At 51.3% G+C, this 21913-nt stretch overlaps 1 protein-coding gene across 5 annotated transcripts; it reads right to left on the bottom strand.

The window, feature by feature from the left end:
* Positions 1-8705: 8705 nt before the first annotated feature.
* On the bottom strand, positions 8706-20878 carry CERCAM (cerebral endothelial cell adhesion molecule). Of its 5 annotated transcripts, none has more exons than XM_049895875.1 (13): positions 20862-20878; positions 19397-20293; positions 17568-17685; positions 16854-16988; positions 16482-16686; positions 14355-14474; positions 13966-14042; positions 13774-13880; positions 12682-12814; positions 10828-10955; positions 10445-10648; positions 9792-10044; positions 8706-9442 (listed from the first exon to the last, which is right to left on the bottom strand). In XM_049895875.1, the coding sequence occupies exons 2-12, from the start codon at positions 19597-19599 to the stop codon at positions 9792-9794; spliced, it is 1683 nt and encodes a 560-aa protein (XP_049751832.1). In that variant the 5' UTR covers positions 19600-20293; positions 20862-20878; the 3' UTR covers positions 8706-9442. The 5 variants fall into 5 exon arrangements, with proteins under 5 accessions (XP_049751832.1, XP_049751830.1, XP_049751831.1 ...); XM_049895873.1 differs by lacking the exon at positions 20862-20878 and adding an exon at positions 17846-17956; XM_049895874.1 differs by lacking the exon at positions 20862-20878 and adding an exon at positions 17846-17956 and having other exon boundaries at positions 19245-19472.
* Between the last annotated feature and the right edge of the window lie 1035 nt (positions 20879-21913).

Here is a 21913-nt window from a genome sequence, read left to right as displayed (position 1 = left end):
ACTTGCCATAGATGCTGTGGCACACTGGCTGGGAACTCTGCCTGAGAAGAAGCTGACCCCAGCCTAGCTTTGAGGATGGATGTGATTGGTGTAAGAGTAATCCCATCCCGTTGTCGGTGATTGTCCATGATTGGTTCAGAGATAGGCACATGACTCAGTTTGCTGGGGTCCTTTCTGGGAGAGCTTCTACAAGTAACCTTCTTCTTTCCACTGGATGTATTTTTATACCAGAACATGATATCTGGAATGGCAACACCCATCCACCCCCAGCTTGAGGGCCCAAAATAGTCTCAAGAAAGCAGAGATGAGGTCAACCCCAAAGCCCACCTCGCCTCTGGACTCTCAGATATGTCAACCAATATACATCCTTATTATTTAAGCCAGCTTGAGTTTGGGTTTTCTGTTCCTTGCAACAGAGAGCATCCTCACTCATGGCTCTGAGACAATCACAACAAGACAGGATGATAAAATGACAATGGCACTCACTACGCATTACCTGCATACAGCAAGGCAGTGTTTCTCCATTTGCAGATGGGGAAATGGAGGTTCACAGAGGCTAAGTAACATGCCCAAGTTCATATAACTCCCATGAGGGAGCCAGAAGTCCAACCCATGTGCACCATAATCCAGAGACCATGTTTTTTATCCTGGCAATGCACTGCTGGGCAACATGCCACTGAGGGAGGAGGCAGAGAACTTTAAAAGCAAAGGAGTTCAGAAAATACAGCAGCTTAAGGCCATTTAACAAACGGACAGACAACCCATACGCCTGAGCAGAAAGGAGCCCAGAAGCACTTACCATTCTGAGTCAACCAGAGACGGTACTATTTGCTATTTCAGAAGGCAAGGAAATAAACTCTAGAAAAACCATCATGTAAATAAGTTTTAAAAGATTTGCAAATGGTTTGGCAGTGTGTTATAAGGTTAGACTGACACTTAACCTCTTGATCTAGCTGTTTCTCCTCTAGGTACTTACCCAAAGAAATGAAAACTTACATCCACATGAAGACCTATGTCTAATCTTCATAGTATTTTTAATTCATAAAACCAGTAACCCAGTTACTCTTGAGTCAATTCAGGCTCACACCAACCCCATGGGTTTCAGAGCACAGCTGCACTCCATAAGGTTTTCAATGGCTGTGATCTGTTGGAAGTACATTGACAGGGATTTCTGCTGAGGGACCTCTGACTGAGTTCGAACTGCGAGCCTTTGGTTAGTATTCAAGTGCTCAAGCATTTGCACCACCCAGGGATTCTAGCTTTAGGTATAACAGCCCTGTAAAACAGTGGTAGTAGCATCAGAACCTGCCTAACTTCAGGGGGGACGTGATGAAACGAGTTTCTTTATGTGGCCTTTGCCTTGGTTCTTTGGAAAAACAGCTCAAGAGATTTTTTCCCCTAAGCCATGAGGAGTTACCTTTCCCCTAGTTCTCTACCCTGGAGGTTTTGTTACTTTTGTCCAGGTTGACTGACATTTTCTGGGTAAGCTGTAAACAACCTGTTTTGACACTTTTTTGTCTGGTCCTGATCTGCAGCCTGCCCTGTGATTGGTATGTACCTTAGAGGGATTGGTCAATAGACTGTGCAAATGAGGTGAGTTGTAGCCTACTATGCAAATGAAGTGTCTGTAAGGGATAGGTCAGTTTGTGGCCCTGGTGGAAGTGCCACGCCTTGAGATTGACAAGGAGTTTGTATATTTAAACAGCCAACCCTGCAATGGTTTTTTTGAGACAGAAAGAAGCCAAAGGAAGAAAGAACAGACAAGGAAGAAAGAGGCCAGGAACCTCCTAGAAGAGCTGTAACACAGTCAAAGCCTATAACACTGAAGACAGTGAGAGGCATAGAAGGGGGCCAGCTGCAGAGCTGGCAATGATAGGCCTGGAAGGGGCCCAACAGGAAAGCTGGTGGCAAAAGACAACAGGGCTGAGAGGAAGCCTCCATGGCTGAAAGGAGCTGAGAGAACTGTCCTGCACTGAAGAAGGGAGACTTTGCCTACATGCTTCCTGATTCTGATCCTGAGTTGTAGCCTGTTCCTTAATAAACCACTTAACTGTAAGCATGGTCTGTGAGTTCTGTGTATGGCCACTCCAACGGATTATCAAACCCAGAAGAGAAGTAGAGGGTGCCACTGGAGGTACGGCTAGTGTCAGAATTGATAAAACATTGGGGGGTGGAGGTATGTCTGACCTCCACTTCATAGGGATCAGCCTTGGGCTGATCTCGATTTACATTGTCGTTAGTTGTTTATTGCCAGTCCAGTTGGTTCCAACTCATAGTGACCCTATAGGACACAGTAGAACTGCCCCATAGGTTTCCTAGTGGATTTGAACTGCCAACTTTTGGTTAGCCACTATGCCACCAGGGCTCCTGATTCATATTATCATCCCTGAAGTCTGACAGGTTCAGAAGCTACTACTAGCACCATTTTACAGGGGATAATGACAGGCATACCTCCATTCTCCAAACTTTTTACCAATTTTGATACCAGCTCTCCCCTCCATGGCACTCTCTACTTCTCTGCTGGGTTTGATAATTTGTCGCAATGGCCACAAAGAACTCACAGACCATACTTATAGTTAAGTGGTTTATTAAGGAAGTAACCAGGGTACAACTTGGGGTCAGGATCAACAGTCTACAACTCAGGATCAAGAAACATGCAGGCAGTCTGGAAGGCTCCTCTGAAGAGGAGAACATGGCCCTCCCTTCTTCATGCAAGACAGCTCTTTCAGCTCCTCTTGACTGTGCGAGCAAGCAGACCCTTCTCTCTGATGTACATGCCCCCTCTCAGTTGTGCAGGCCTCCTCGTAGCCCCCTCAGGACAGGCTTCCTCTCAGCCCCTCCAGGATATACCTCCTTTTGGCTATGTACACCTCCTGTCAGCCCTGTAGACTTCTCTGCCTTCAGCCTCCCTGCCATGGGCCTCTTCACTGCTAACTGACACAGCTTGTAGCCAGCATAGCAGTTTTGTTCAGCTCTCTTAGCTGCATTCCTAGCAACGGGTTTCTGCCATCATCACCAGCTCTGCCGCAGAGCCCCTTCCTGGCCTTTTGCTGTTTTCACTGTTACAGCCCTTGACTGTGTTATAGCTGTTTTAGGTTCTTTGCCTCCTCTCTCTCTGCTTCTCTCTTCTTGCTTCTCTTGCCTTTTCTCCTTTCCTGCTTCTTTCTTCCTTCTTCTGTTTGTCAATCTCTATGAGGTTGGTGGCATATAAAAGCAAATTCCTGGTCAATTTCAAGGCATGGCCCTCCCACCAGGGCCACAAACTGACCAATTCCCCCTCGGTAGGTTACAGACATTTCATTTGTATAGTAGGCTATAGTTACCTTATTTACATAAGTATATTGCCCAATTCCTGCCAGGTGTGTAAAATAGGCCAATCACAGGGCAGGCCGCATGCAGCCCAGGACCAGACAAAAAGTACCAAACCACAAGTTGTTTACAGCTTACCCAGGAAAAGTCAATCAACCTGGACAAGAACTAGAGCAAAGGTAACTCCTCAGGGTTTAGGGGAAAAATCTCTCAAGTTGTTTTTCCAAAGGAACAAGGCAAAATGCCACATAAAGGAATTCATTTCACCACAGCCCCAGAATAGAAACAACCCAAATGTTCAGCAGTGATGAATGGCGGAATAAATTGTCATAGATCCACATAATGACTACTATTCGGGTGCTCGACTTCTGACAAAAAGGTTGGCACGTTCAAAGAAAGTCCTGGTGAGCTTCCAACAGATCACAGCCATTGAAAACCCTTTGAAACTCAGTTCTGCTCTGAAACACATGGGGTTGCACGAGTTGGAATCAACTCAGTGGCAACTGGTTTGTTTGTTTGTTTGGTTTATTCAGCTGTACAAGGGAATATAATACTGATACATGCAACATGGATGAATCTCAAAAGCATTATGCTGGATAAAAGAAGCTAGACAAAAGGCCACATACTTCATGATTCCATTTATATGACAGTTTGGAAAAAAGCAAAACCATAGGGACAGAAAATAGATCAATGACTTCCAAGTGCTGGGGTGGGAGGAGGGAATTGACTGCAAAGGGCCCCACGGATAATTCTTCTGGGAAATGTATATATTCCATATCTTCATTGTAGTGATGATGATATGACTGTATGCATTTGTCAAAACTCACCAAACATTTTTTAATTAATTTTTATTGTGCTTTAAGTGAAAGTTTACAAATCAAGTCAGTCTCTCATACAAAAATTTATACACGCCTTGCTATACACTCCTAATTGCTCTCCCTCTAATGAGACAGCATATCCCTTCCCTCTACTTTCTCTTTTCGTGTCCATATGGGCAGCTTCTGGCCCCCTCCGTCCTCTCATCTCCCCTCCAGACAGGAGATGCCAACACAGTCTCATATGTCTACTTGATCCAAGAAGCCCGTTCTTCACCAGTAACATTTTCCATCCCATATTCCAGTCCAATCCCTGTTTGAAGAGTTGGCCTGGGGAATGGTTCCTGTCTTGGGCTAACAGAAGGTCTGGGGACCATGACCTCTGGGGTCCTTCTAGTCCCAGTCTGACCATTAAGTCTGGTCTTTTTAGGAGAATTTGGGGTCTGCATTCCACTGCTGTCCTGCTCCCTCAGGGGTTCTCTGTTGTGTTGCCTCTCAGGGCAGTCATCGGTTGTGGCAGGGCACCATCTAGTTCTTCTGGTCTCAGGCTGATGTCTCTGGTTTATGTGGTCCTTCCTGTCTCTTAGGCTCATAGTTAGCTTGTGTCTTTGGTGTTCTTCATTCTTCCTTGCTCCAGGTGGGTTGAGACCAATTGATGCATCTTAGATGGCCACTTGCTAGCGTTTAAGACCCCAGATGCCACTCTCCAAAGTGGGATGCAGAATGTTTTCTTTATAGATTTATTACGCCAATTTACTTAGAAGTCCCCTGAAGCCACGGTCCCCAAACCCCTGCCCCTGCTTTGCTGGCCTTCAAAGCATTTGGTTTATTCAGGAGACTTCTTTGCTTTTGGTTTAACCCAGTTGTGTTGACCTCTCCTGTATTGTGTATTGTCTTTCCCTTCACCTAAAATAAAACTTATCTACTATCAGCACTGGGACTGGGTACTATCTAATTAGTGAAAACCCCTCTTCCTCCTTTCCTCCCTCCCCCCCATCAAAAAATATTTTCTTCTCTGTTTAAACTATTTCTCGAGTTCTTACAATAGTGGTCTTATATAGTATTTGTCCTTCTGCAACTGACTAATTTCACTCAGCATAATGTCTTCCAGATTTCTCCATGTTATGAAATGTTTCATGGATTCATCATTGGCCTTTACTGATGCATAGTATTCCATTGTGTGAATATACCATAATTTATTTATCCATTCATCCGTTGATGGGCATCTTGGTTGCCTCCAACTTTTTGCTATTGTAAACAGTGCTGCAACGAACATGGGTGTGCACATATCTGTTCGTGTAAAGGCTCTTATTTCTCTAGGATGTATTCCAAGGAGTGGGATTGCTAGATCATATGCTAGTTCTATTTCTAGTTTTTTTAAGGAAGCACCAAATCGATTTCCAAAGTGGTTGTACCATTTTACATTCCCAGCAGCAGTGTATAAGTGTTCTAGTCTCTCCACAACCTCTCCAACATTTATTATTTTGTGTTTTTTGGATTGATGCCAGCCTTGTTGGAGTGAGATGGAATCTCATTGTAGTTTTGATTTGCATTTCTCTAATGGCTAATGATCATGAGCATTTTCTCATGTATTTGTTAGCAGCCTGAAAGTCTTCTTTAGTGAAGTGTCTGTTCGTAACCTTTGCCCATTTTTTAATTGGGTTATTTGTCTTTCTGTGGTTAAGTTTTTGCAGTATCATGTAGATTTTAGAGATCAGGCACTGATCGGAAATGCCATAACTAAAAACTTTTTCCCAGCCTGTAGGTAGTCTTCTTACTCTTTTGGTTAAGTCTTTGGATGAGCATAGGTGTTTGATTTTTAGGAGCTCCCTGTTATCTGGTTTCTCTTCTGCATTTTTAGCAATGTTTTGTATACTGTTTATGCCATATATTAGGGCTCCTAGTGTTGTCGCTATTTTTTTCTTCCATGATCTTTATCATTCTAGATTTTATATTTAGGTCTTTGATCCATTTTGAGTTAGTTTTTGTGCATGGTATGGGTCTCGTTTCATTTTTTTGCAGATAGATATCCAGTTATGCCAGCACCATTTGTTAAAAAGACTGTCTTTTCCCCAGTTAACTGATTTTGAGCCTTTGTCAAATATCAGCCGATGGTATGTGGATAGATTTCTGTCTGGATTCTCAATTTTGTTCAATAAAACTCACCAAACTTTAACACACAATACAGGGGAGGTCAGCACAACTGGACTAAACCAAAAGCAAAGAAGTTTCCTGAATAAACTGAATGCTTCGAAGGCCAGCGTAGCAGGGGCAGGGGTTTGGGAACCATGGTTTCAGGGGACATCTAAGTCAATTGGCATAATAATCTATTAAGAAGACATTCTGCATCCCACTTTGAAGAGTGGTGTCTGGGGTCTTAAATGCTAGCAAGCGGCCATCTAAGATGCATCAGTGAGTCTCAACCCACCTGGATGAAAGGAGAATGAAGAACACCAAGGACACAATGTAATTATGAGCCCAAGAGACAGAAAGGGCCACATGAACCAGAGACTACATCATGCTGAGACCAGAAGAACTAGATGGTGCCCGGATACAACCAATGACTGCCCTGACAGGCAACACAACAGAGAACCCCTGAGGGAGCAGGAGAGCAGTGGGATGCAGACCTCAAATTCTCATAAAAAGACCAGACTTGTGGTCTGACTGAGACTAGAAGGACCCCAGTGGTCATGGCGCCCAGACCTTCTGTTGGCCCGGGACAGGAACCATTCCTGAAGCCAACTCTTCAGAAATGGATTGGACTGGACAATGGGGTGGAGAGGGATGCTGGTGAGGAGTGAGCTTCTTGGAGCAGGTGGACACTTGAGACTATGTTGGTATCTCCTGCCTGGAGGGGAGATGAGAGGGTAGAGGGGGTTAGAAGTTGGCAAAATGGATACCATAGGAGAGAGTGGAGGGAGGGAGCAGGCTGTACCATTAGGGAGAGAGTAATTGGGAGTATGTAGCAAGGGGTATATAAGTTTTGTGTGAGAGACTGACTTAATTTGTAAACTTTCACTTAAAGCACAATAAAAATTATAACAACAACAAAAAAAAAAACTCACCAAACTTAAAATTTTGCCATGTGTAAATTATACCTCGGTACACCTGACTTAAAAAAATATATTTCTATATTGGCATATAAAGTGATGGGCTTCACTTTTGTCAACTGTTCGAGTCTCTGGTGAAGGGAGCATGGACAGACACAGTGAGCTTAGCAAACCTAGCTGCGGCTCCTTTTAACAAGCTCCTCATGTAACCAGTGGTGGAGTGTGCAGTTTGGGGCCAGGACTTCTGGGTGAGGAAGGGGATTCCAAGCTTCTACTTCCACCCTAGACTCATCCCCAACTACTATTTGACACCCTCACCTGGATCTCAAATTTAACACATCTAGAACTGAGTTCCCAACCTGCCCCCACAATAGCACCACCCACATTCTTCCCCATTCAGTTAACTTCTCCTCTGCAACACACAGGGGTCGCCATGAGTCTGAATCAGCTCAATGGTAACTGATAATGTTTACTTACCTGTGTTTGTCTGTCTCCAGCATTAAAATGCCAGCTCAAGGCCAGGGATTTTTTGTGAGTTTTATTCACTGCTTAATTCCCAGTGACTAACCTGGCCCCGAGGAGGTACTTAATAAATGTTAACGGAATGAAGAGGGCATCAGAAACCTCAAGAGAGAAAGTGACTTGCTCAAGGTCTTAGCCATCCAAATCAATAGCTTTCACTCTTAAACAAAGCACCAAGCCCACAGCTTTGGCCTGGAAACCTTCCCGCAGCAATGCCAGGTCCTGGAACCAGAGCCAGGCCAGCTAGACTTTATCCCCAGGACATCCCCATGGAGGCCCAACCTTGGGGGTGCCCATCAGACTCTACAAGGACCAGGGTATTCAGGAGACCAGTCGAGAGGCTGCCACTGGAGAGCATTGGGAATGGGATCCTCTGAAGAAGGAAACCTGGAGATGCTGGTGCCACGGTCCTGTGGTCAGTGGAGGCCAAGGTAAGGGGCCACCACCTCCCCCCAGCTGCAGAGCGCAGGCTTCGGAGACAGTTGCTGAAGCCCGATATGACAGGAGAGCCAGGAGTGCCCAGCAGAAGAACCTGAAGCTGCTGTAGCTGGCCCCTCAGGATGGGGTTGATTCCAAACATGCCATGCTCTCTTCCCTGCTGTCAGCCCCACACCCAGCAGAGGGTGCCCTGGCCAACAAAATCCAGGCTCGGCCATACTGCGCCCTCTGGCGGCCACATTAATTAGGGCCGGACGGGAGCCCTTGCTCTTCCCAAGCCCTTCCCAGTGGAGGGATCACTCATTCTTGGCCTCCTTGAGGGCCTGGGGCCTAAGCTATGGTTCCAACTGCACAGATGAAGATCCAAAGAGGGGGACATCAGCAGCCCTGTTTCGGGCCTGAGTCCACCACGACCAGCCTGGTAGTAACCATGATAATCAAGTTGGGCTGGAGATGGCATTGGTGACGACTATAACACCCTATGTGGTATGCCCTCACTATGGGCCAGGCTCCAGACCAGGCCACTTTGTACCCACCATCCCATGAGATGGTTCTTTTCTTCCTACCCCACCTTACCAATGAGTGGACTGAGGTCCAGGGAGGGGATAATACCCACCCAATATGCCCCAGTGAGGAGTGATGCCAGGAGCGGAGCCCAGGTTGGCCTGACTCCTCTCAACGCTGTACTTTCCCTCTCTGCCCCTCCAACTGCTCATCAAGAAACGCCTCTTTTCCAGGCCAGATGAGATGCAAAAAAGCTCAACCAGGAGTTAAAGAAGTATAAAGTATAAATACCAGCAAGCTTTTATTGAGGACCTTCTGTGTGTAGGCACCAGGTTTGCAAGAGTCCTCCTCCCACTTCCCTGTCCTTCCCACAGGCCAGGGAAGAGGGTGGGCCTGGGCAGGAAGGACCCAGGTGTCAAGCTAGTGGGGAGGTGAGGTGGAGGTAGAAGGGCAAAATAGCCCTAGTGGCTGAGTCCTCAGGGAGAACAGGGTTCCTGGGGTCTAAAAGAGCCTCTCTCCATCCCCCCACCCCAAGCCCTGAAACAGGACAGGCAGGGTGAGGGGGCCCACAGGTCCTGCCCTTTTGCTGTGTGATCTATGGGAATGGGATTCATCTCTGAGTGGTATCTCCCTCTATAAGACTGGAGAAAGGTCCAGAGGGCAGAGCGGCCATGCTTATGGTGGTCCCAAGTCTCTACTGGGTCTGTGGTTCCTGGGGGCAACTCCTGCCATGATCTCTTCCTCTCCTCCCTGGGAAGCTGCTGGCCTGCTCCTGGGCATACCTTTAGTGAGTACCAGCTGGACCTGGTGGGACAGTAGAGGTAGGAAGAGAGATAGAAAGACATAGAGTTGGACAGTGAGAGGCAGAGACAGCCAGGGACAGCCAGACACACTGACAGAAACAGACACAAAGGTAGTCAGAGACAGGGAGAGACAGAGGAGGAGGAGACAGGCAGAAAGAGAAAAAGCTAGAGGTAGACAGAGGGATGCAGAGACAGGCAAAGACGCAGGGACAGAGACAAAGCCAGAGGTAGAGTCAGAAAGAGGGAGAGAAGCTAGGCTGAGAGGGGAAAGCAGAGACTTGACAGACTCACACCACAGAAAGTGAGAGAAAACCAAGGCCCGCAGGGCTGGGGCCCAGCCCTGCCCTCACCTAAAGCTCGTCCCGGGGTTGAGGATGGAGGCTGTGCCCGCTGCTGCTGACCAGGTCCAGGCGGGAGTCACGCAAGGTCTTGTGAGAGCCACTCCAGGTGATGAGGCGGCCACTGTCGTCATCCCAGAGGGAGGATGTCTCCGTGTCACTGAGCCACCCCTCATCCCCCGCATAGTGGGTGGGAGCAGTGAGCAGGGGCTGGACCGAGAAGGCCCGCAGGTCCCGTGGCCAGAAGTGTGCCTTGTATTTTTCGCTGTGAGGTAGGAGCATGGCTCAGGAGGACTGACGGAGGGCCTTGTCCCAGACCATATGTCTGCCTGGAGCTGGGTACCTCTCCTGCCCAAAGTACTTCCCTGCCCACCCTAGCTATCCCCAATGCAGCCTGGGGAGTGGAATTTCTATTATCCCCATTTTCCAGGTGAGGAAACAGAAGCTCAGAATATGGGCAGCACAGGATTCACACTTAGGTCGGTCTGACTCCAGGGCTAGGGTGGGCTATTCCTGGGTGACTTGGTACAAATGACCTGGCCTCATCAGCCTCAGTCTTCCGAACTGCCCAGCAAGGGGCGTGGACTTGGTACTTGCTGGTGGGCTCCTGGGACGGGATGCCCCTGTCATGCCCCCTGCCCTGCCCCGATCTGACTAAGCCTCACTTGGGGTGCTGGTCAAACATGACGGGCAGGAACTCGTCCACAGGTAGCATCCGGCTCAGGGGCTGGGAGGCCAGCAACTTGCGAGCCCCCGCCAGGCTCAGGGCATATGCCAGCGTCCAGTAGGAGTACCCAGCCACCACCAGGTGTGGAAGCCCCTCCACAACTGCCTCTTCCTCAGGGTTCACCTGCTTCCGGCCGAGGTAGCTGTAGGTGATGCAAGGGTCTCAGGAGTCACCAAAGACCCTGGGGTATCCCAGGACCCCTCCCTCAATTCCGCCTTACAGGGCCAGACTCAGGAGGGGGACTTGCCAGCGTTCCCAGAGTATGAGGCAGACCCCAAGAGGCCCACCCCCTCCCTTGCCCCTGGGGCACAGGCTACCTACATCAGGTCCCACGGAAGTTTCTCTGCCTCCACCTCTTTCATCAGCTGCTCCAGCCGTCCCTTGAAGTTGCTTTGAAAGCGCACATCATCCTCAAACACTACGACCTGGGCCAGACCCCTGGCAACCACCTGTATTACACAGCGGGGGTGGGGGAGGGGAGATGGCTCTTCAGATTTGGGCTGTCCCCTTCCCACCTGTGAAGCCAATAGGCTCTTGGTGACTTCAGTTATATTCCAAAGACACAACCCTAGCCACATCACTCAGCTGCTCCAAAGCCTGCTGTGGCTCCCTCTGTCTGGGGACTAAAATCCCAATGCCTCATTCAAGGCCCTCCAGGCCCCCAATCTAGGCCTCCAATTAGAATCATGATGACAAGCACAATCCTTGCTACGATTCATTGAGCAATGACTATATCCCAGGGGCCACAGTCCTACTGCTTATCTCAAGGGACCCTCAAGGGGCAGGAAACATGATGATCCCCACACTGTAGATAAGGAGACAGAGACGCAGAGAAGTGAAACCACTTGTCCAAGGCCACATAGCCAGGAAGCGGCAGAACCAAGATTGAACCTGGATCTGTTGGACTCCAGGGCCCAGCTCTTCATCTCAGCCTCCTGAGCTCTGCTAAGGTAGCTGGGCAGGGCAAGGAACGGGGGAGACTCCAACCCCCAACATCCCAAAGAAAAAAAAAGCACTTTGTAACTTTTGAGAATGTGAAAAGAACATGAAATCAGCTCAGCAAATGATGAAATATGAATCGTCTTTCAATTTGTCCAGGGACAGCAAAAAAACAGCATGAACACACACACATATATGTACATTTTGGCTACACACAGAAAATGAAAACAAGGAGTGAGTCTTTGCACTGTCTCCTAGAGGGGATACTTATTTGAGGGCCCAGTCACTTGGTCTCCCCAGTGGTGTCCAGACAGTGACCCCTCATTGGGGTCTCCTGCCCCCAGACCCCAGGCTGACGCTTCCTGACCAAGTGTTGAGCATGCGCCAACTCCGAGGCCTTTCTTCTTTCCAGTCCTGGACACACTGAGCTCCTTGTTGCTCAAGACCTTTGCCCCCAGTTGCCTAGAAGGCTCTTCTCCGTGTACCTCCATGGCGAGACCTGCCCTGACCTCACATCAGGTCAGGAGCTGTGTCAGTCCATGCCCTTGGTTCTTTATTGATTTCTGTGCCCCACTCTGGGCCATGAACCCCAGGAGGGCAAGGACTGTATTTTTCTTGTTCACCTCTGTATTCTCAGAGTGGAACATCTCCTGGCACACAGTAGGTGCTTCATAAAGAAAGACTACAATAAATAAGGGTGCCCCTCAGCTTGAAGAATGTAATCAGTGTCTCTGAATTGTACATGTAGAAATTGTTGAATGGGTATACATTTGGCTGTACATATTCTTAACAACTAAAAACTGAAAAAAAGAGAGATGAGACCGGAGAAAGGATAGCCCCACGAGGAGGTATCTACAAGCCAAGGCGCACCTGGGGCTACTAGAAGCTGGGAGAGACAAGACACTTTGGAGGGAGCATGACCCAGACGACGTGTTGATTTAGACGTCTAGCCTCCAGAGCTGTGAGACAATAAATTTCTGTTCTTATAAGTCACCTATTTTGTGGGGTTTTGTTACAGCAGCAACCAGGAAACTAATAAAATAAATAAATAAGGGTGCCCCTCAGTGGAGCCTGGTCTGGTGCTGAACACACAGGAGGTCTAAAGCCACTGGCCTGGTGTTCGTTAACATCTTAGCACACTCCTTCATTCACCCAACGCTGGGCATAGAGCAGTGCTAGAACAACCCGGTCCCTGATCACCCCGAAGGGCATGACCAAGGGGGTGGGGGTGCTCACCTCCTCCCAGATGGCATAGTGGCTGAGGAAGCAGCCCACCTCTCCCTTGGTCAATGTGCGGCCTGAGTAGGGGTCCTGGTAGCCAGGGAGCAGGTCCACGCCAAGGCTCCTGATGATACTGCTATTGAGGGTTCTGAGGGAGACAGGTGTAACAGGGTGCTTGAGTAAGGAGTGCCTGCTGGGGAACCCCCCAGAAGGGTCTGGTCTGTGCACGTTGGGAACAGTCACATTAGAGTCTGGTTTGAAGGTTTCAGCCTTGGAACTCCTTTATGTGGCCTAACATCATCATTGACTAGACCTGCAGAACCATGGTCACCTCAGGAAGCCAGTAACAGAGACAAGGGGTGACCCTCAGGGAGGGGGCAGCAGTATGGGTGGGACAAGGCAGGGTGGCTGCCTGAGGGGGAAGCACCCTAGGAAGGATGTGGGGAACATGGTCAATACTTCTTGGGCAGGAGGCCAAGCAAAGGATGGACATTGGTGGTCAAAAGGGCTGGGGGCTCAGAACAAAGAGCAGCAGGCACAAGGGGCCATGTGTGACTCTGATGGCTGGATAGGTCAGGTCTCTGGCTTCCCCCAGGGAGATATTTTGTCTGCCTCACCCCCACCCATCAGGGGCCTAAATCCACAATAGAGAATAATCATCATGATAATAATAAGGAAAATTTCTAATACTTTGGGATATTTTCTATGTATCAGGCCCTACCTAAATCTCTACTGAGCCCTTACAAAACCCCCTAGGAGCAAGGCACAAGCATTTGCCATTTTGCACATGAGGAAACACGGCTCAGAGATGCAGTGGGGGAGTTACTTGCTGAAGGTCTCACAGCTGGAAAGTGGCAGAGCTGAAACCCAAGCCCTGAAGCTCCAGATCCTGGGCCTTACCTACTCTTTTCCCTCCCACTAGAGGGCCATCTTGTCCTGTATTCATCCTCCCTCAAGGCCCCTGAGACAAACATCACTTAGACCCTGTCTGAATACCTCCTAGAACAGGAATCTCATCCAAGCCATCTGCTTTTCCTACTGCCAGGTTGCTCAAGGATGGACCACACTGCACCCGCAACTGCCCAGTCCCTCCGCAGCAAGCCTCACCGGCCATCCACAGCATCCACCACCTGCCCAGCGATCTCCATCTCCCAGAGCGAGTTCAGCATGCGCTCACGGCGGTCAGGCCGGCGGGCCAGGCTGATGACAAAGACCTGGGCAGGGGTTGGATACAGGTCTGGGAGGGGCGGGAGGCCTACACACCTCCCAACCCCAGTCCCATAGGTTGGGGGGACTTACCTCATCAAACCCCATCTTGCTGGGTCTCTTTGGGGGCCGGGACACATGAGCCGAGGCCTGCATGGGGGGCCCATCAACTGCAGAGGGAACCGCCGCCCCAGTCACAAGTCCCTGCTGGCACCATCCTGGAGTCCTAGAGCCTCCCCTCCACCACCTCACTCCTGCCCTCTTCGCAGAATGCCCAGCCAGAAGGGTGCTCTGAGACCACAGAATCCAACCACCCCCCCACAGGGATGTGGAAACTGAGGCCCAGGGTGGAGGGAGAGTCATAGAGCGAGTTAGGGGCAAGGGTGGGACCCCAAGTTCAATCCCCCCAAAGGTCAGGGCCTATGGCGGCATTGGCAGGGAGCAATGCCGGCAGGCAGGTGGCACCGGCTCCCAGCCCTCACCAAGTGCTTCCAAGACTAGATGGATGAAGTTGACCCTTTCGTCCTCCAGACTGTGGTGAGATTTCACAGGCACATTCATGTACCCATAACGGTGCTGGTTGCACACATGGACCGAGACTCCTGTGGAAAGAGGCCGAATTCTGGTTGGAGTGGGGGGCAGAGCACTTAGAACCTGGCTGAGAGGTCCTAGGCCCAGCTGTACCAGTGACCCAATGTGTGAGTCCTCGCTGGGACTCACTTTCCCTACCTGTGTGATCAGACGGCAAAAGGGCTTGGATCCAGTAATATCTAAGGGGTCTTTCTGCTCAGGTGGCTTATTCACTTAAATGTGCCTAGGGCACCTGTTGTGTGCCAGGCCCTGTGCTGGGCCCTACCTGGTGGTGAGCAAGACAGATGGAGTCCCTGCCCTTAGGAGACCACAGTGAAGAAGAAGCAAACCCCCAGCAACCACAGCCATATGATGCCACCAAGCCCTGTTATAAAGAAAATCTCACCCATCTCTGCCCATCCCCTCTGCCCTCGCCCTGATCCACACACCATCACCTTTATTTACTCTTCACCTTCTATAGACTGTGAACTCCTCGGGGGCCGGAACGTTGTATCTATTTAAAAGCTGACCCCATGCCCAGCATTAAGCAAGGTGCCTGGCTCAAAGCAGGGAGCCAATACCTGGATGTTGGAAGCATGAATGATGGAGAAATACCTACAGTTCACCAAATTCCTTCAAGTCACTGACCAAGAAACAGCAGGGGTTACTCGATATAGTGGTAGCAATGAAAATATAAGGGAACACTTTTGCCTCTTCTCATTTTCTCCATTTATTTGTTCCACTGTCACTTTTTGCACATGAAATGATTTTTTTTTTTCCTTCTCGCATTTCTGCACACTGCAGACTTTCCCAGGAAGAGAAACTGCACCTTGTACACAAAGCAACCTATTATGCTGGGGCAGGTGCAACACTTCGTGATTAAATGGTCATTCACCCTGATCATCAACGCTCTTCTCCACTCACCAGATAGGCCTCATGCCCTTGGCCAACCCTCAATTCACACCCCAAATTACATTCTCTGTGGCCTTCTCAAGAGCCTTGCTCCAGTGCTCGTCCCTCTCTCTCTCATTAACTTCAATTCTTGTTCAAGACTGGCTCCCTCCCATCTATACCCAAAACTTTCTAGTAACTTTCATCTTAAAAATAACTAACACCAGACTGGTTTTTCAACGTGTAAATCCAAACATGTAACCCTTTGAGGTAAATCCAATCACTGTGACCCAGTGCTCTCAGACAAAAGACTAGGTGCTTGTCAGTCATGCCAGCTCCTGTCTACCTTTCCTGCCTTGGCCTGCACCGTATTCCTCATTCACTGTGTTCCAGCTATGCTATCTTCTTATGCTCCCTGCTGCTACAGGGCCTCTGCACCTGCTGGCCTCTTTGACTGAAATGCTCTTTCCTGCTCTGTTTGTCGTTAATGCCTACTCATAGTTTAGATCTCACCCCAAAGGGTCACTTTTTTTAGGAAGACTTCCCTGAGCAGGTCGATTCCAGTCTAAGCTCCCAAAGCACCAAGAACTGAGAAGCTCTCCTTTCTGTCATAGTTGTGGACTGGATATTGATTTGTCTGATGCTTTGATTGACATCTGTCTCACACCGGACTGGAGGTTCCAGGAGGGCAGGGATTGCCTGGTTTTACTTACCACTGCCTCTCCAGTGCCTGGCACATGGTGAAAAGAAACCCAACCCGTTGCCGTCAAGTCGATTTCAACTCATAGCGACCGTATAGGACAGAGTGGAACCGCCCCATAGAGTTTCCAAGGAGTGCCTGGTGGATTCGAACTGCCGACTTTTTGGTTAGCAGCCGTATCTCTTAACCACTACGCCACCAGGATTTCCATGGTAGGTACTCCATAAATATTTGTGTAATGAAGGAATAAATGAAAGTGCCAAGATGGGGACAGCCAGAGAAGGGACATCTAACCCACTGGCTTAAGAAGGGCTACAACCTTCAAGAAGGACAAACAGAAGGTAATAGGATGAAGCGAGGAGTGGGAAAGGACATGCTAAGCAGGGGGAACAGCATGTGTGATGACCCAGAGGCCTTCAGTGGATGCTCAAGGAGGGCTGGTCCTTACCAGCTGCCTGACAGGCGTAGGCGAAGACGATGATGTCATCAAAGGGCCAGGTATAGTTGGGGTGAGGGGGATAGAAAGCGAGCTGGGCTGCCCCCTCAGCCCGCAGAGATACCAGGAAGGTGGAATGGACCATAGGGACACGAAAGCAGCCCCGGCGTTGGCGGTTCTTGGTGGGGAAGTACTCGGCTGTACGGCGGTAGTAGCCCTGGGGAAGGGGGGTGCTCTAGGTTGTAAAGAGCCCCTCCCTCCATTCCCAGCAACTGTTCCTCCTGCCATGGCCCACAGACCGCAATACCTTCAGACTCTCTGCTCTCTGGTCTGTCCCTCCTCCCAGGACCTCAGACTTCCTAAGGCCCCCATCCTTGGCCTCACCTGGGGGGTGATCCCGCACCAGAAGTTGGAGTAGTAGGTCTGCGAATCCAGCATTGGGGCCACCACAGGCAACCCTTGCTCCATAAGAAGCTGCAGCGTCTGGTTATTGGTTAGAATGTTGTCTGTGTCTGCAAACTGGGAGGGTGAGGGAGGAGGGGTATCACATGCCTTGGCCCTGTCCGGGCTATAGACCACCAAGGAATTCACTGAATAGGGTCCCACCAGGCTGCCAGAGACCTAAAGTGTTCCGAGAATCCAGTGGGAGTTCCCTTAAAGAGGTCTAACCAATGAACTCAGTAGATCTGTCTTTGGACCAAAGATCCAGTCTGGGGTGCTGGTTCAGGGATTAGGTCCAGAGACTGGACCTGAGTTGCCGATTTAAGAATGTTTTCTGAGATACGGCTTATGGAGCAAATCCAAAAACCTACTCTGAGCTCTAGTCCATGAACCCAGGCTCAGTTTGTACCCTGGGCTCTGGTCCAGAATTTAGGCCCACTTTTTTATTTATATACCCTAAGATCTATTTCAGAGATCCAGGCTTAGTACCTAGTCCAAGCTCAGCCTAGGGATCCAAGCTTAACAGCTGATCTGGGCTCTGGCCCAGGTTGCCAGGCGAAGAATCCAGCCTACAGGAGTGGTTAGTCACATCGAGATTTTTGCCAGGGACAGATACCATCACCAGTGAGAAGCCAACCCTAGGCCAGGCTTCCTTACCAGGATATAATCAGCCCCCCAGTCCCTGGCAAAGGTCAGAGCTTCCTGCTTCAACTCCATCAGAAACTGGTACCGTTCTTTGGTCCAGTGCTTGGGACCCTCTTCGTCTGGGTAGGACCTGAGGGAGTAAAGACATGACATGTTCTCATGGTGTGGGTATCTCTCCCTGTCTGTAGGGCAGTGGACAGAGCCCTGGGCTGGCCCTGGGCTATCCCTTTTCCTCTCTGGGCTACAACTGTTCCCCATCTTCTCCAGAACCTTTCCCCTCAGGTCACCACCTGGGCTCCCCCTCGGGCCTCCAGACCACAGCTGCATAGTCATTGCCCACAGCAGCCAACCACTCCTGCAGCATCTCCTTGGTGTTATCTATGTTGTGGTCAGTGGCACACCTGGGGACAGAGAGGAAGAAGGGTGAGAGGTCACAGCCACAGAAGGACAGAAGGGCCAAACCCAGACTTGACCCCTGGAGCACCAACACCTATAAGGCTGGTCACCCCAGGCCACAGGGGAGGGTGGCACTGAGGCTAGGTGTGCTACAGTGGCGGGGGGAAGAGGGGCTGGAGGCAGGACAGCCAGGTCCCAATCACAGCTCTGTGACCGGCTGTGTAACCTCAGGTAGGTCCTGTTCCCTCTCTGACTTCAGTTTCTCCCTCTGTTGCTATAAGCTTTCCTGACCATGTCATGGGCTGAGAGAACAGAAGGTAAATGTGTTTTGAAAAATGAAAGGTACCTCGACTTTGAGGAGCACACCTGCTACATTCCCTGGTTACTTTCTCTCCTTGCTGTGTGACCACAGGTCAGTCCCTTTCCCTGTCAGGACTGGACAGAACAGTGCTGCTTCCCTCCACCGGCAAATTGTAATAAGGGTCAAACCATGCTCTGAGCTCCTGGAGAAGTGCTGATGAGCCCAAGCCCAGGTGCCTCAGAGCATAGGTCTCTTCTCCTGGGGAAGGGGCTCCGGTGACAGAGAAGCAGGGCTTAGCCAAGAGCCCCAGCTTGAGTGATGCTGCCCCTTTAAGCCAATTCCCCAGGAGTGAAGACTAACTACGTGTCAAGTCTTGGAGGGGTGGGAACTAACTCCCAAACTGTGGTAATTGTGGGCAGCCTCCCCAGGCCACGGCTCCACCTCCAACTTTGGTGTCTTGGGTGGTGGGGGTGGGGGGGTAGTTTGTCATTTCTCTTAGTTTATCCGCAGCCTCAGCTCAGGACTCCTCCCTGTTCTGGCTTCCAGAGACTGGAGGTTGTGGTCTCTGATACCAGTGCTGTATGCAGATGCCTGCGGGGAGAGACTCCAGGAAAGGGACAGTCCCCAGCTGTGCAGTCCTTGGCGGACAGGGCCTAGCTCAGCTGGAGGAGAGCCAGTCTGACTCCCCTGCAGAACTGCATGCAGCCCAGGGCTGACAGCACTCCCACCTGCTCCCCAGGAAGCTCCAGTCCTGCTGATTCCAGCCATGTCAGGCCCCAGGGGATTCCAGCCTCAGGGGACTCCTGCCGGTCCAGTGTCTCCAAGTCAAACCAACCACAGGTCCCACAGAGTTGAGTTTGGGCTCCAAGGGCTGAGGTAAGAGGGCCTGGGCCCAACTTAACACCCAGAGGCGGTCCCAAGAGGAGAAGAAGGGGGCTGGAAGAAGGGGTGGGTGTCCCTGGGTCACCCCCACGGCCTAGACCTAGGTCTACCTTTGCCAGCCAGGGGCTTGGGACTCTGGAGGGCCTGTTTGCGAGGGTGGGGCCTGTCTGGGCAGGGAGCAGATGAGGCCACCGGGGCCGGGAGCCATCTAGGAGGCTGGGGGGAGATGTCCCGTGGGTACCAACGCCTGGGTCTCTCTCACCAGAGGGCCAGCCTGGCCCGGGGGTAGTCCAGCCGCTCCAGTGCGCCCAGGTAGTGGGGCAGAGAGTGCTCTGCATTGCGGGCCAGGATGACAAGGACCACGGCCGGCGGCGGCGGCGGCTCCGCGGTGCCCGTACCCACCAGCCGCGACCCCAGGAGAAGCAGCAGCTGGAGCAGCAGCGGGGCGGCGGGAGCAGCGTGCATGGCGGGCGCTCGGGCGGCGGCAGTGGCGGCCCCCGGAGCTCCCCGCCGGGCCGAGGGGAGTGGGCGGGGCGGCCGGGCGGGCGGGGCCCGGGGCGGGGCGGAGCCGAGGAGGGTTAGGAGCCCCTTTCCCTACCCCTTGCCCGGATTCTCGAGTTTCTGCCCCTGGGCCAGGGGCGTCGGGAGGGCCAGGGCCGGGAGACCCGCCCCAGACGCACCCCAGGAACAGGCCCCCCCGCCTGCGCGGGACCCTGGAATGGGGAGAAGGGAAGGGGAGGGCCTGGGGTGACGGCATTGGAGCCGCCCGAGCGTGTAAGAGCGCTCGACTCTTCAAATCCCTGATCGTTCGACCCCCAGAATCCGGCTTCACTGGGCGTCTGACGCGCCTGAATCCAGATTCTCTGGTCATCCAACCCTCGGACTTTAGCTGCAGTTCCCGCAGGGCAGCACCGACCCGGCCGCTACCTTTCCGGGGTTCCCCGGCGCCCGCCTCCGCCTCTGCCCCCGGGCGCCCTCTGGCGGGTCCAGATGGGAGCTTCGCAGACCAGAGAGGCGACGCGTAGGTCTGAGAGGAAGACCCGGTTTGGAGGGCGGGAAGAGGGTTTCCCTGGCCTGGGCGCGCCATCCCGCGGCGTTTCGCGGCTGGCTTCCCCAGCGCGTCGTCGTCCTCCGCTCCAGCACCTCCGCTGCTTCGACCCTTTAAGAGAGCAAAGCCCACACTTCGATTGATTGAACTGTTGAACACCACAGAGCCCCTCACAGCGACCCAGTCCCCTCCAAGTCAGGGGCTCCAGCCTCCCCTGGAGCAGAGCCTTGGTCCTTAGGACCCTGCTGGGATGGGAATGGGTCTGCAGCAAAAAAGAGAGGGACCTGGAGGCACTAACGGTGGTTTCTAGCCTTGTATGTACTGCCTATCTCAGACAGGCCACTTCCCTGAACGTCAGCATTCTCATGGATAAGATGGGGCCTATAACACCTGAAGGGTTTGCAAGAATTCCTTGAGAGAATAAATGCACTTGAAGCTTCTGTGGGAAGTCTAGAACACAGGGAGGGCTCAGGAGAAGAGAGGTCAGGCGGAGGAGGCCCCAGGAAAGGCAGGCATCTCCCCCACATACTCACCCTTCCATCTCACCTGGACGATCTGCTTTCCTTCAGGCACCTTTTGACTCTCTCTCTCAGCCTCCTCCCAGAGTCAGGTAGGCAGATTAGGCCTGGGCACACTATCTTTGCTGGTAGCCATGGGGCCCAGCCAGGAATGGACTTACCTAGTGATGGGACAGCTTGTAGGGGGGTTGAACTCCTGAGTCCTGACCTCCAGCTGAGCTCCAAGGCCTCCATCAGGCTCAAGGTCAAAGTTCCCAGGTAAGGCCATTTCCCAGCCAGTGACCTACAATGAGAAGGGCCCAAGGCCCCAAGAAAGCATCCTGGGGAGATTCAGGAATCCCCTCCCTTGCATTAGTAGCCTCTGGCCAGAAGGCACTCCCAACCCCAGACACAGCAAAGCAGTGTTCTCTACCTCACTTATCCCAGAGTCATCCCAGAGTTCTCCATGTCTTTGAGCCTCTGCCCATCCTCTTGGTCATGGGGTCTTCCAGATTCTTCCCTGGCCTTGAGTCTTCTTCCTTCTCCCAAATGCATCAGCCCCTCCCATTTACACCTCCCTCCCCAGCCCACCTAATGATCCAACCTGTCACTGACTCCCTTATCCTGGGGTCCTCCCATCAACCCTCCTGGAGAAGACCCAACTGTATAACCATCTTGCTTGTGGGGACGTTGGGGCCACTGCAAACTCATGATATCCATCCTCACCTGGATTCTCACCAAGCCCACCATGTTGATTCCCTATGCTCCTTGGCCCCTCTTAGTGGCATTTCAAATGACACCCCCCCCCCCAAACTGAAGCCCAACTCCACTTCCCACCTCAGCAAGAATTTCCCTGCTACTTCTTGGAGAAAAATAGAAGCCACCACCTGGGAACGTTCATTTGAAGCCTCCAAGTCTTCCACCCCTTGCCCACAAACCAGCTTCCACTCTTACCACTTGTTACAACAGAAGAGGCATCTTCCTCCTCTCAAAGAAATGACCACAATGCCATCCCCTTACAGCTCCTGTTATCATCAACCTCCCACTCTTCTGGTTCCTTCCTTCGGCATTCCAAAAGATGTAAATCTTCCCCAACTTAAAATAAGAAAATACCAGGCTACCTCCCTGCCCCCAGTGGTGGCCCTAACTCTCTTCCTTTCTTTAGGCCAAACATCTTGAAGGGGTGGGGGGTGGGGGGAGATCTGTGCTTTGCTCCCTGTCTCACTGACTCACT

This window comes from Elephas maximus, chromosome 9, assembly GCF_024166365.1.
Source record: "Elephas maximus indicus isolate mEleMax1 chromosome 9, mEleMax1 primary haplotype, whole genome shotgun sequence".
NCBI lineage: Eukaryota > Metazoa > Chordata > Mammalia > Proboscidea > Elephantidae > Elephas > Elephas maximus.
Note: the sequence above shows the minus strand (reverse complement) of the source record. Positions and strands in the feature narration are given on the sequence as shown.

Coding starts and splice junctions, on each gene's coding strand:
- CERCAM (XM_049895873.1), bottom strand. CDS start 19,599: ATGCACGCTGCTCCCGCCGCCCCGCTGCTGCTCCAGCTGCTGCTTCTC. Junction 17,957..19,396: donor CGGGCCAGGCTGGCCCTCTG/GTGAGAGAGACC, acceptor CTCTGTCCCCAG/GTGTGCCACTGACCACAACA. Junction 14,475..16,481: donor CTACGCCTGTCAGGCAGCTG/GTAAGGACCAGC, acceptor CTCTTTCCACAG/GAGTCTCGGTCCATGTGTGC.